General features: G+C 42.0%; 1 protein-coding gene across 10 annotated transcripts in view; it reads left to right on the plus strand.

Moving 5' to 3' along the window:
* Positions 1-12,116, plus strand: part of LOC137307292 (R3H domain-containing protein 2) — a 172,806-nt gene that overhangs the window by 138,122 nt on the left and 22,568 nt on the right. For 9 of the 10 annotated variants that reach the window (XM_067976746.1, XM_067976751.1, XM_067976750.1 and 6 more), the window contains 4 exons: positions 546-697; positions 4,798-4,898; positions 8,286-8,455; positions 11,905-12,040. In XM_067976746.1, coding sequence (XP_067832847.1) covers positions 546-697; positions 4,798-4,898; positions 8,286-8,455; positions 11,905-12,040 — 559 coding nt within the window. Of the gene's footprint in view, positions 1-545; positions 698-4,797; positions 4,899-8,285; positions 8,456-10,006; positions 10,082-11,904; positions 12,041-12,116 lie in introns of those variants that run through there. The other variant, XR_010959098.1, reaches the window with a different exon arrangement.

Raw genomic sequence — 12,116 nt, forward strand, 5'->3', positions numbered from 1 at the left:
GCAGAACGGAGAACATAGGCTGGCCAGGCAGTTGAGAGCACAGGTAGACTGAGTTGCTGCCCCTTCATGTTGGACAACTGGATCAAAGCAGTGTACTGAAGGGCTGCATAATCAAGGAATGTGAGGAGGCCGGGGGCACTATAATGAGCAGCAGTAGGCCTGAGGAGGACATTTGCATCCCCAAGCCAAAGCTGGGGTGACATGATGTTGAAAAGTGGCTGCCATTGGCGTTTTGGATTTTAAAAAAATCTGTTGTGTGATTCCCATAGACCATCAGACTACTGGAAAAGTCCTGGAGTTGTCGGCACGTGATTCCCATGGGCCAAAGGAGGAATAGGTCATGTAGTTCCCACAGAGCAATCAGATTGCTATAAAGCAATATGATGGCTTAGGAGCACTGCAAGCAACTGAATGGAGGAAAAGGCCATAGATTTCTCACTGGTAGAATCAAACCGCTTCAAAACCTCATTTTTAACCATGTGGATAATCTACCAAAAAATAGTTTTTTTTCCTCTCTGTTAACTGATTTGTTATTGACCACCCAGGTGCCAATGTCCAGTGATTCTCAAGTAGTTGTGCAGCAGACCTACCAGCAGCCCATCATGGTACCCAGTCAGTCTGTCCAGGGAACACTGCCTGGTGGAGGAGTGCCAGTGTATTACAGTGTAATTCCACCATCCCAACAAAATAGCACAAGGTAAGAGATTGCTATATAGCAGATGCACCTGGTTAGGACCTCTAGTTTTAGGAAGCATGGTGTCACTCATTCACAAGACAAACATAATTTTTAATCTACAATCAGACTGACTTTGGAGAAGTAATTTGAAAGTGACAGTTTCTTTTGCACTGCACTATAACTTCTGTATTTAATAAGAGGTATGAAGGTGGACACTCTGCAACAAAATGTGCAAGGGTCAGCTCAACATCATATACCATGCAGAACACACCAGCTCCACAAATATAACCTCTTAATATTAGATGAATGCCGGAGAAACTGACAGAAGGGTACTCTCCTCCACATACCCCATTCGGGCCCTGCACTCTGCCACTCGGGGTGGTTGTCCAAGAAACCGCAAGTACCGTGACCAGCCTTGCAGTTCCAGAGGACTGAGCCCACTGTTTGCTGGGCTTGCCCACTGTTTGCTGTGGGCAAGCCCAGCAAACTGGCGAGCAAAAGGCTCCCCCACACAACAAACGGCCTAACACAGCTCTTGATACTAGCAGCAAGAAGGTGCATCTCCCCTGTGTGGCAGAGTGCAGCCCTCCCCACAATGAACATGTGGCTGAAGCGCATGTGGTTCATATCCCAATCAGATGTTCAGCCTCTGCCTGGAACTGGGAAAATACCAAGTAATTTGGGGCCCATTCTTTAAGGCTAATTCAGTGCAGATGACCTCAGCACGGAGACCCACCCACTGACAGGGAAAGACAACAGACCCGACCACCTAAACTCCCAATGCACCCAATGTAGGCACAGCTATGTCAAGAAATCTGAACATATGTATTCCTCCTATAAACACTGTGTAATCATGACATATATATGTGAATGTAAACTCTTGTGAAATGTCATTTTTTTCTTCATATTATATTGTACAGTCTTTGTGAAGACTTCTCCCTAAACTATGTCAAACTGTTTTTGGATCTTCACCTACTGCTGTACTTTTCTTGAAATGTGGCTATGGGCACTTACAAAATGTTAGCCAATGATCAAGTAGTTGGCCAAGCTGTGGAGAACACTGTACTGCCACACTGGGAGCCCAGGTTCAAATCTCAGCTTGAACAACATAACTTGAGATATCATTAGTGGATTAAGTCCATCAATGACTAGCCAGATTGCACCCTGTTCTGAGGGGGAGAGGGGTGGGGTGAAAGCATGGTGAATCTGTGGTCCGGGCCTTGCTAATTGAAGGAGGATAATTAGGGAAGTGGAGAAAGCAGTAAAGAACAATATAATCATTGGAAAAACATACCCACATGTATGTAAAGATTTATATCAAGTGTCTTGCACTTACTATCCTAGTATGTGTTTTTTTTGAGAGTACCAGTAGATCGCCAATGATATTAGTCACTGGTGGTCCCGGACCTGGACTGCGGTTTTTGACGCTTACTGCTGCCCCAATTCAGCCTGAACGCAATAGCAGTTCGCTCATCGCTGTAATGCAGCAAATTTACTGCAGCAATATATCATGACTGACTTGAGGTAAAAAATATTGCATGCCGTACTGATTCTGAAGAGTACAGGTCTCACAGATACAATATTGGTAATATTATTCACCAACCACTTTATAAAAATTGCTTAGGGTGCAAGTAACTTTGTTCTACTCTCCAAAACCTTTTATTTCCAGCTGTTTACACCATATTAAAAAAAATTCTGTAACTCACACGGTGGATTTTGTAGTCTTTGCTTAAGATGCGAGAATCAATCGTTGCCCTTCTCCCCTTCCCCTTCTACATACTGCCCCTTGTCAAGATCATCCGCAGACATGGGGTCAACTTCCACGTGTACACTGATGACACCCAGCTCTACCTCCCCACCACCCCTCTCAACCCCTCCACTGCCTCTGTTCTGGCAGACAGCTTGGCTGAAATCCAGTTTTCAATGAGCTACAATTTACTCCAGCTAAACATTGGAACGATTGAAGCCATCATCTTCGGCCCCACCACTAGCTCTGTAACCTTGCCATCGATTCCATCCCCCTCCCCAGCTACTGTCCCAGACTGTTTGCAACCCCGGCATCCTATTCGACCCTGAGAAGACCGCCTACTTCAACCTCTAACATCGCCCATCTCCGCCCCATCCTCAGCCCATCTGCCGTTGAAACCCTCATCCATGCCTTTTTGTCACCTCCAGAGCCGACTATTCCATTGCTCTCCTGGCTGGCCTCCCATCCTTTAACCTCTGTAAATTTCAGCTCATCCAAAACTCTGCTGCCCATATCCTATCCCACAACAAGTGCCAATCACCCATCATTCTTGTCCTCACTGACCTACATTGGCTTCCAGTCTCCCAACCTCTCAAGTTTAAAATTCTCATGCTTGTGTTTAATTCCCTTCATGGTCTCATCCCTTCCTATCTCTGTAACCTCCAGCAGTCCTTTCTCCTCTTCCCCCCCACCCCCGGAACATTCTGTTCCTCTGACTCTGACCTCTTGTGTATCCCCCCACCCCCTTTGCCTGACCATTGGCGGTTGTGCCTTCAGCTGCCTAGGTCCCACGCTTTGGAATTCCTTCCTGAAACCTCTCCGCCTCTGCACCTCTCCTGCTTTAAGACCCACCTCTTTGATCAAGCTTTTGGTCACCCCTCCTAATATTTCTACCTTTGACTTGGCATCCATTTTGTTTGATTACACCTCTGTGAAGCACTTTGGGATTTTTTTTATGATAAAGGCACTGTATAAATGCAAGTTGTTATTTATTTATTTTTCCCTCCTTCTTCCTCTCCCAAACTTTGCTTCTTTTTCTCAGTTACTCACATGATTATAAAATATATTTCTTTCTGTTTCCCCCCCCCCCACCCCTTGCTTTCTACGGTGAATTTGTAGTTCTTGCTGAAGCTGATGTTGGTGTTGCGCTGCACCAGGGAAGTTTATCCACAAGTCTCCAATGACCGGCACCTTGAATAGGTGACATTCACCATAATCTGGGCCTAGCTGACTGACTCCCGCCGCAATGTTCGAGATCAGTATCAAACTGCCTGAAAGATTCCCCTTCGGCTCTGGCGCAAACATTAGTCCCCATCAAGGAGACAAAAAGACTCAAGCCAAGCAATACCATCAACTCAGAATTTTTTTTTTAAGGAGTTAGTACTGTAAAGCGCTGAACATTTTTCATTCTGCAGCTCCAGTTTCAGTTATTGTTGGTAAATGTTGTGTTTGGTGTCATGTGAAACGGGTTGTCCTGATGCTCTCCAGGCATTAAAGTTCCACAGGAAAAGGGTGAAAACTGCAAATCCCACGATGCACCTGTCACGTATGTACACACGCATGCCGCACAGTTTTTTTTGCCCCAATCGTTTTCTGCAGGTCGTTATGGCGCACTCTCTATTATAGTTCCGCAAGAGTTGGTGAAAAACCAACTCCCATAATGGATCTCTCTCGCTCACAGAATCTCTCCATAGTAGATGGAAATCCCAGCATCCAAGGCAGAGGTGCAATTTGTAATTCAAACCCCAGGCAGTAAGGCAGGCCTATATGATGGCATTTTTTTTGCACGCATTTCAATCATTACATAACCAATTTAATGGGTAAGTTTAGTGATTTTTTATTCCAAAATTGTAGCACTTTTGTTTTGTTATTTGTTTTGAAATGTTATTTCTAGCTCTATAAAGTGACCTAAGTGAAGAATGAAAATGGCAGCCAAAACCAGCGTGAAGAAATGATTTCAGTGATTTATTTGGTTGTTTTTGTGGCACGTGCTGGTTCGGAAATAGTAGCATTGGAAAAAAAATTGAGGAATTTGATTGCTCGGTTTTCTGCTGGTTACTCGTTCCTCATTGGCACTATTGTGCTACTTTTGATTTGTTCACATTTAGTCAATCATATTTCTGGTAACTTAATAGATAAGTAGTTATTTGAGCCAACCGTGGTTTTTTTGCCCCATGGATATGTGACGCTTTGGAGGTGTGATGCCCTGAGGTGTGACATTTTTAAGGTGTGACTCCTCTGAGGCCACACTTTCAGGTGTGACACTACACACATGCGCTAGACGCAAGACTTTTAATTATATAGATAGATTTGTGTGAGTTGATCTGTGTCATAGCTGCTTTGTATAAAACTAAACTGGGCAAAACTTTTTCAGCCAATCGGTTGGATTCCTTCAGCCACCTGGTCCAGAGCAGTACCAGATGCCTCAGTCTCCCTCTCCTTGTAACCCAGCGCAAATGCAGCAACAATATACAGGTTAGTGCAAATTTACTCTCGCACATGTTCAGATTAGCACACATCAACTTGGCAAAGCATCAGCAGCAGTCAGTGCTCGCATTCTGACAGGGCATCTGTAAAAACATGTATGTGCTCCTAACCTCTCCTATGCTGTTTATACTGAGGATAATTGGCAGAAAAATGGCGTGATCGTACAGTCAGAACTTCCCTGGTAGGGTTTTGGTTGCAAAAACAAAAGTTATGAATAACTAAAGTCAGGAACAAATGCATTTGTGCCATCTGAACATGCTAACCCTTGTAGAAATGGTCGATGTTAGAACAGTTCTTTGGCTGAGCTTGCAGTTCAGAATGATCCAGTAATTTGGGGTACTATTCTTGGGAGAATGGGGAGGAAAGGCTCATTTACCAGACTTGGACAGGCTGTGGCTCTTATGTTCCATGGCTTTATAGTGAGGGACGTTCTAAGCTGTACTGTGTCGTTGCCATGCAAACTGGCAGATGGCTTCTAATTCTAAGCTTAACAGAAGATAAAAATCTGGTGGCACCAAGTGAACAAAAGCATGTTCCAAAAAACCTGATGTATAACGTGTCCCTGGTGTAAAAGACTAAGTTACTGTTTCTGCGGTAAGGAATGAGAAGCAACTTGTGCTTCAGAATTTTGCCATGTCAGAGATTGTTGTGGCAAGAGAAATTCTTTCTGCCAATCCTGAGTGCATCCCTACAAAGCTGATGTCTAAACTTCAAACCATGGCAATAAATGGTTTTCTGTTAAGCCATCTGCAATGACAGTTAGTTGCTCCTACGGAGAGGAACATTTATACAGAAGCATACAGACAAAACTTCTAAAATCAATTTTCTGAGGAAGTGCACCAAGAGTTTTGCAGTGCTGTGGATGGTTAATGGGGCTGAATTCAGAAAAATGTTCACAAACAAAATGCCACACTTTTGGTCGGAGCTGAGAGTCACAGAAATAAATGGAGGAAATCTGTATATGTATTTACGGTTAAGCAGGAATACTTTAAATCTGACTCTGTCTTAAAAGGAGTGGCCTGGATCTCCTCTTAAGTGGTCCTGAGGTATTGTGCAGTGCTCCCTCTTTATCCGGATGATTACAGGTTTGAATGATAGGGCCTGTTGCACTAATCTGACTTTTCACCGTAGTGGATGTTGGGTCAGAAAGGCACTCCAGGTGCAGCTCTTGTTTTTCCATCACACAGTAACAATACTGCTAGTTGTAGAGAAGTTCACAAGCCAGACCATGCCCACCCTTTATGCTCAATAATATTGTATGCTGCAGAAGAGCCTTGTAGGGCAATAAAGGGGAAAAACTGGAGGGAATGAGAGGGAGGAATATACGCTGCCTTCATTGTAATTAATCCCTCTTTTTTTTTTAAAAAGGTGAATGTTCCTTAATACAGTGTAAAATATAACCTGAGAAAATGCAGAAGTCGAGATTCAGTAACCTTAGAAACTGAGGTGCTGCTGTAATTGGTGCCTTTTTATTGATAAACTGAAGATCACTAATCTCACAAAGTTCAGAGGAACAGAGCTGACGTTAGTCAGTGAGCAATAGAGTTAGAGTCATCTGTTGACATTCTTGAGATGAGCGCTCTTAAAGTATTTCTGGCATCTAGGTTGCAAGTCTCTGTGGTACTATCATGTGAACGCATAAATCACTGGCATCAGCACCTGCAGCCATTTAATTAGCTGCCAAGGGACGTACACTATCAAAGAATCCAAAAGACGAGCGGAGAAGCGTGGCCTCCAATACTCGTCTGGATCAGTAGAGCAATATTTTGTGATATAGTTTGGGATGGTTGCAATCTTAAATTCTCTTTAAAATTTGGCTGGACTTTACCTGGGCCAGATTTTGCTGGAAAAATAATAGCGCCTGAACGACGCACTCCATTATTAATGCGCAAATCGGCCAGCAACTTGTAGCGAGGAATAGACACCCCGCGAATTGCGAATCACCACAAGTTGCTGGCCGATTTGCCGTTAGCTTCGCAAAAACGGCAGCTTGCGCTCAACCTCTCCGTGATTTTCATGAAGTTGCTGGATTTGCACACTAATTGCCCATTAAACTCGCCGCAGAAAGTTAAGTCTAATAATTATCAGCGTAAGTACCCTTTTAATGACTTGATAATTGCTAATGACTACTAATCATCCTCTCTTGCCCAGAAAGTAAACAATTATAAGTGTGGAGTCTCATTCCTTCAGGTTGTGAATTGTTTTAGGAGATTTAAAAAATGCAAATGTTTTTTTTCTTACTTTTCCTTTGTCTTTTTTTTCTCTCCATCTTAATCCAATCTTTCTGTACCTGATTTGACATTGAATTCACCCTCCTTCTCAGCCCTTCCTCTGTTTATTTCTCAATCCTTTAATCTCCGCTCCAGCAAAATCTGGCCCACTGTCTTTACTTTATTTGCTACCTTTGAGTCTAAGAATCTGCGATAGTCCAGGGAGAGATGGTCTATTGTTTGTCTCATTGTGTAAGAGTGTCCTGAACTTGCTTCCAGTTCAAAATTTAAATCAGGATACCTGGCTCAAGTGAGCAGTTGCTCATATTTACCAAGGGTTCAAATGAAATCCTAAACTGCAGTAACTCTTCCAGCAATGACTTGACCTCTTGACTAACCTGACCAATACTGCTGTACAACCCTATGTCCCCCTGGTTCCAACAGAGGAGACTTATCATCTTGTGTTCCAACAGTCTTGGAGTTGCTTGTGCATTGTGTTTCACTTGGTCACCTTCTACACCTTTACAACCAGTTCTTTATTCTCTAACCAGACCATTGAAACCATTGGCCCAAAAAGTAACATGCTGAACAGTTACAAAAGTGCCCAGGTCTACCAGCATTATAAAAGGTGGTATCTTTTCACTGAGCTTGGGAAGCAGAATTTAACCTGAGTTCAGTCAAATCTCACAGGTCTCATATTCAGCCTTTGTTCATATCAAATCAAAATTCAACTTTTTAAAAATGTTATGATTGCAAAAATTTGAGATGATTTTAGAAATCAACCATTAAAACTAAAGCAAAGAAATCTCCATTCATGGAAGTCAGATATTGAAGTTTGTAATTTTACTCCCATTATCTTAGATGACCATATTACTGCTCTGGGGGAAGGGCAGAGAATATGACTAGGTTTGCAAATTGTATACAGATAGAACTTAGTCATGGATGCTAATAAAGTGACTCATTATCTGAACTGCGCTGTTACTGATCCATTTTGGGTGGTATTTTGCATTAGCATCAGCACCTGATCCTTAAAGAGGTGAGTATGTTTTAAATGAATGTTGCCAAAGTGGAATTATATAGAAATGAGTTACTACCTATTACTTTTGAAGCTGTTTGTATAACTTTGCATGGAGCTTGATCAGTCTTTTTTTCTTCCCCACCTCAGGTGTGCCAGCACCCAGTCATGGAGTTGTGGTCATGCAGCTGAGTGTACCCAATGGCCCTCAGCCCCCTCAACCTCCTTTATTACCGCAATGGAACCAGTGCAAATACTATAGTGTGGAGCAGCGAGGGCAGAAACCCACTGAGCTTTACAACCCTGACAACCCCACGCAGGTACCCTGATCACCTTTTATTATCTGCTTGTGATTCTTGCTGCTCCCTGTCAAATGAGGCATTTACCTTAAGTTTGTACTGATTGCACTGATGACAGTAAATTAATTTTTAAATATTTCTAACTCATGTAATGCTGCAGATAAGATTACTCGATCAGGCACTGGGCGCTGGAGGGGAGCACAGGGGGGCACTGATGAGTATATCCATTTAGCAGAGGCATTCTGTGTTCAAATTTTATGCATCAGAGATTGGCCTGGGACACGATCATGCCAGTCTTTACATTCTGGGCTTTTGACTGGCTGAAAAAACTACCATCAGCTAATTCAAAGAAGGGTTAATGTTACATTAATAAAATTATTCAATTTGAACTGAAAACAAAACCAATTAGCTCAGGGTGACCAAAATTTCCCTGAATTTGCTCACAATTTAAGGATTAAACATTAAAGTGTCAGGCAGAACATTTGTTCTGATTTCTATACTTGTTCCTTTTTAATCGGTAAATAAGGGTTAATACCTTTAGTATCAGCCAAGAGGTGAAATTTCTGTTATAAAAATTGGGAAAATGCCTGTTTTCTCTGCGATTAACCACCTGCCGGCGCTCGTTCACAGAATTTGCAGGTTTTGAAAGTCACGTGATTTCATTAGCAGCTTGTTAATAATGGAGAAAAACAGGCATTATCTGGTCTCTAGTGGAAAGTGGAAAGTTGTATCCCTTTTGGGAGATTGTAGAACCATACAGTACAGAAGAAGGCCCACTGTGCCTGTGCCAGCTCTTTGAAAGAGCTATCCAATTAGTCCCAGTCCTTTCCCCATAGCCCTGCAAATTTTTCCCTTTGGTATCATATGTCCAGTAAAAATATTAATATATAATCTTATGTCTGCAGCATTGGTGGGAGGGTGACAAGTTTACATAGGCAGTTTCCATTGTAAATGTGGAGATAAGAATTTATAAAGGAAATATAAAATTAAGGACAGAATATATGACTTTAAAATAGTGACTGAATTATGCCTGTGTGCCCTGGTCCAATAATCCCCCGCCCTCTAACCACACTTCACCTGAAGGCCACACTTGGGTTTGACTTCCCATATGCAGTGCCATGGAAGATACATATACTCTTTTAAAAAAAAAACGATGGAGTGAATGAATATTATTTTCAAATCACACCTCCTTCATTTTCTGATTGACAGTGTCGGTCATTTTTTCCCTCAACAGTCCAGACCAATATGGCAACAAAAAAAATCTGTCTGTCCCTTTTACTTGACTGCTACAATATCCACGCTCTTACGCTGTGCATACTAGACGTGCCATGGCCTAAACATTAGTCATGTTACCTCCCATTAAAGGACACAATACGAAACACAGTTAGGTGTCATTGTGAAAAAATATTTTGCTCTGTTTATGTTCTGGGTCAGTGAAGTCCATTATTTTTAACTGGTGTTCTATAATCAGCATTATAAATCATAGGTCCAGTAAAATTAAGGTTCTGATCAGCTTGACCTGCTGCATCATGGCGATTATAAGTATGCAAGTTTGCTTCTTTGGTTCCTCAGATGCTGTATTTGTGATCTTGTCTGGGCTATAATGGGAGGCAAGGCTCTTCTCCACAGGAAGGGAGAGAATGGCAGGTGAGCCTCCCACGACTACTGTTCCACATCTCTGAGCACTCAGTTGCAGAGAAATATTGGCAGAGACCTAGGAGAGGTCACCCGCATGCCCTCTCAGCCAGTGAATGGTGCATGGGGAAGGGGAGGAGAAGGGTTGGATGGGAACCTACAAGACATTATGATTATCTAGATTCAGTTGAACCATTCAAAAGGAAACTGGACAGTTGCTGAATCCACAAGAATTCAAAGTGGTCAGTGCTGGTCTAAAAAAGAACCCAAAGACCATAATAGGCTGGATGGACGGAATAACCTTTTTCTTGTTCCTTCATTCTTGTGTCTGGCTTTCCGGCCGATAATACTTTCGGCTTCAGGTTGAATTGTTTTGGTTTAATTGATTCCAGAATTTCCAAATGCTCAGCATAAAGGAGTGGAACAAGGAAGAACCAACTCCATAATGGCATTATCCCATTGTTTCCCCAGTTACAACAATGCTCCATATTTTTCACTAGTGATAAGCAATAAATTTATTTTAAAACCTCACGAGTCTGAATGATAGGAATTTGATAGTTTCCCTCCTCCTTCAAGTTTAATATGTTCCTGGATGAAATCAGTTAACTGCTGGTCAATTCTTCTTGTGAGAAGTTAGGGACTGTAATGGCAGCTGAAAATATTTTTGGTAGTCACCAGAAAAAAATCATCCGCATTGGTTGGGCCTCTGTCACATCAACCACTTTATTGGTGTACAGTGAAAATCTTCAGGCCAAAGTTCAGTCATAATGGACAAAGATAAAAACATGGATAAATGGATTTACTTGGCGAAATACTTTTTTGAAAATCCACTCCCCTGTGGTTGGTGCCTCAAACGAAGTGACCATTTTCACGTTTCCTTTTTTTTTTATGGATGCTGTGATGTTGTTGTCAATGACGCATCACATCGCACATTCTTCTAAGCCAACTACATGGTTTATTCAGTGGATCGTCTCTCAGGAACTGACAGTTTGTGAGACACACTGTAATTAGGAAAACTAGGAAGTCATTGTACAGCCTTTATCTGGAGTATTCATTTTAATAACTGTGATTTTTATGGTGAAATGGGATACCTCAGGTTAGCTAAAGCACTTGGCTGTCTCCTTGAGCTTTTATTAGCTGTACCTCCTACGCTGCCATGAAGCCTGCTGGATTATTTCATTTAGTTTGGCTGGTTGCTAAGTTGGCAAGTCAAATCATCAATTCAGGCCACAATATCCTCCCCACATTCAGTAGACTGGGCATTGTAAACAGGTGATTTACTAGCTACTTCAGCTTTTGTGCAATGATTCGATGTTAAATGTTAAATCCTTGCACTTTTCTGTGTTGAGCAGTCGCATTTAACTTTAAAATTAATGCTGGTTGGAGCACAAGAGTTTCTCTGCAATACAGACTGACAAGTTGGAGGATATAAAACTGATGCACAGCGCCACTGACAGGAGTGCGTAACTGCAGTGTGAGAAGTTTATTTAGGCAGTTTCCATTATGAACATGGACATAGGAGTTTATAATGGAAAAGGTTGACACAAAAGTATGACAACAGGATGTGCACACAGACCAAAGATTTTTAATATAGATAGATTGACCTCTCCTTCCACCCCCTACCCAATGAAAATTACCTGGGTCGTCTCTATGGGATTCTCGGTAGGTTGGTACATACCAGCACTAACACTTAGCTGACACTAAAGTTCCTTTAATATGTTTTGGTATTGGGTCAATTTAGAGGAAAATAAATGAATATTGTACAATTTTATAACTTTTTCAAGTAAATCTGTTTATCTGTCATTGCTGTTGACAGTCAGTATTTATTTCCTCAGGTCAACGCACAATTAAACAGTCCTCTTAACTCTCCGACCCAATCTCCAACACCGTCTCCAGTGACAAATGTCTGTCCTGGTCTAGCACCACTGCCACTTATTGCCCAGTTCTCCAGACCTGTGGGTCCAGCACAAGGTGAATACCTCTCCAAATAACATTTTTGAAATGTTTTGAAATTATCGTATATATTGGTTCTTATAATGCACAGAAT

The sequence above is a fragment of the Heptranchias perlo genome, chromosome X (genome assembly GCF_035084215.1).
Source record: "Heptranchias perlo isolate sHepPer1 chromosome X, sHepPer1.hap1, whole genome shotgun sequence".
NCBI lineage: Eukaryota > Metazoa > Chordata > Chondrichthyes > Hexanchiformes > Hexanchidae > Heptranchias > Heptranchias perlo.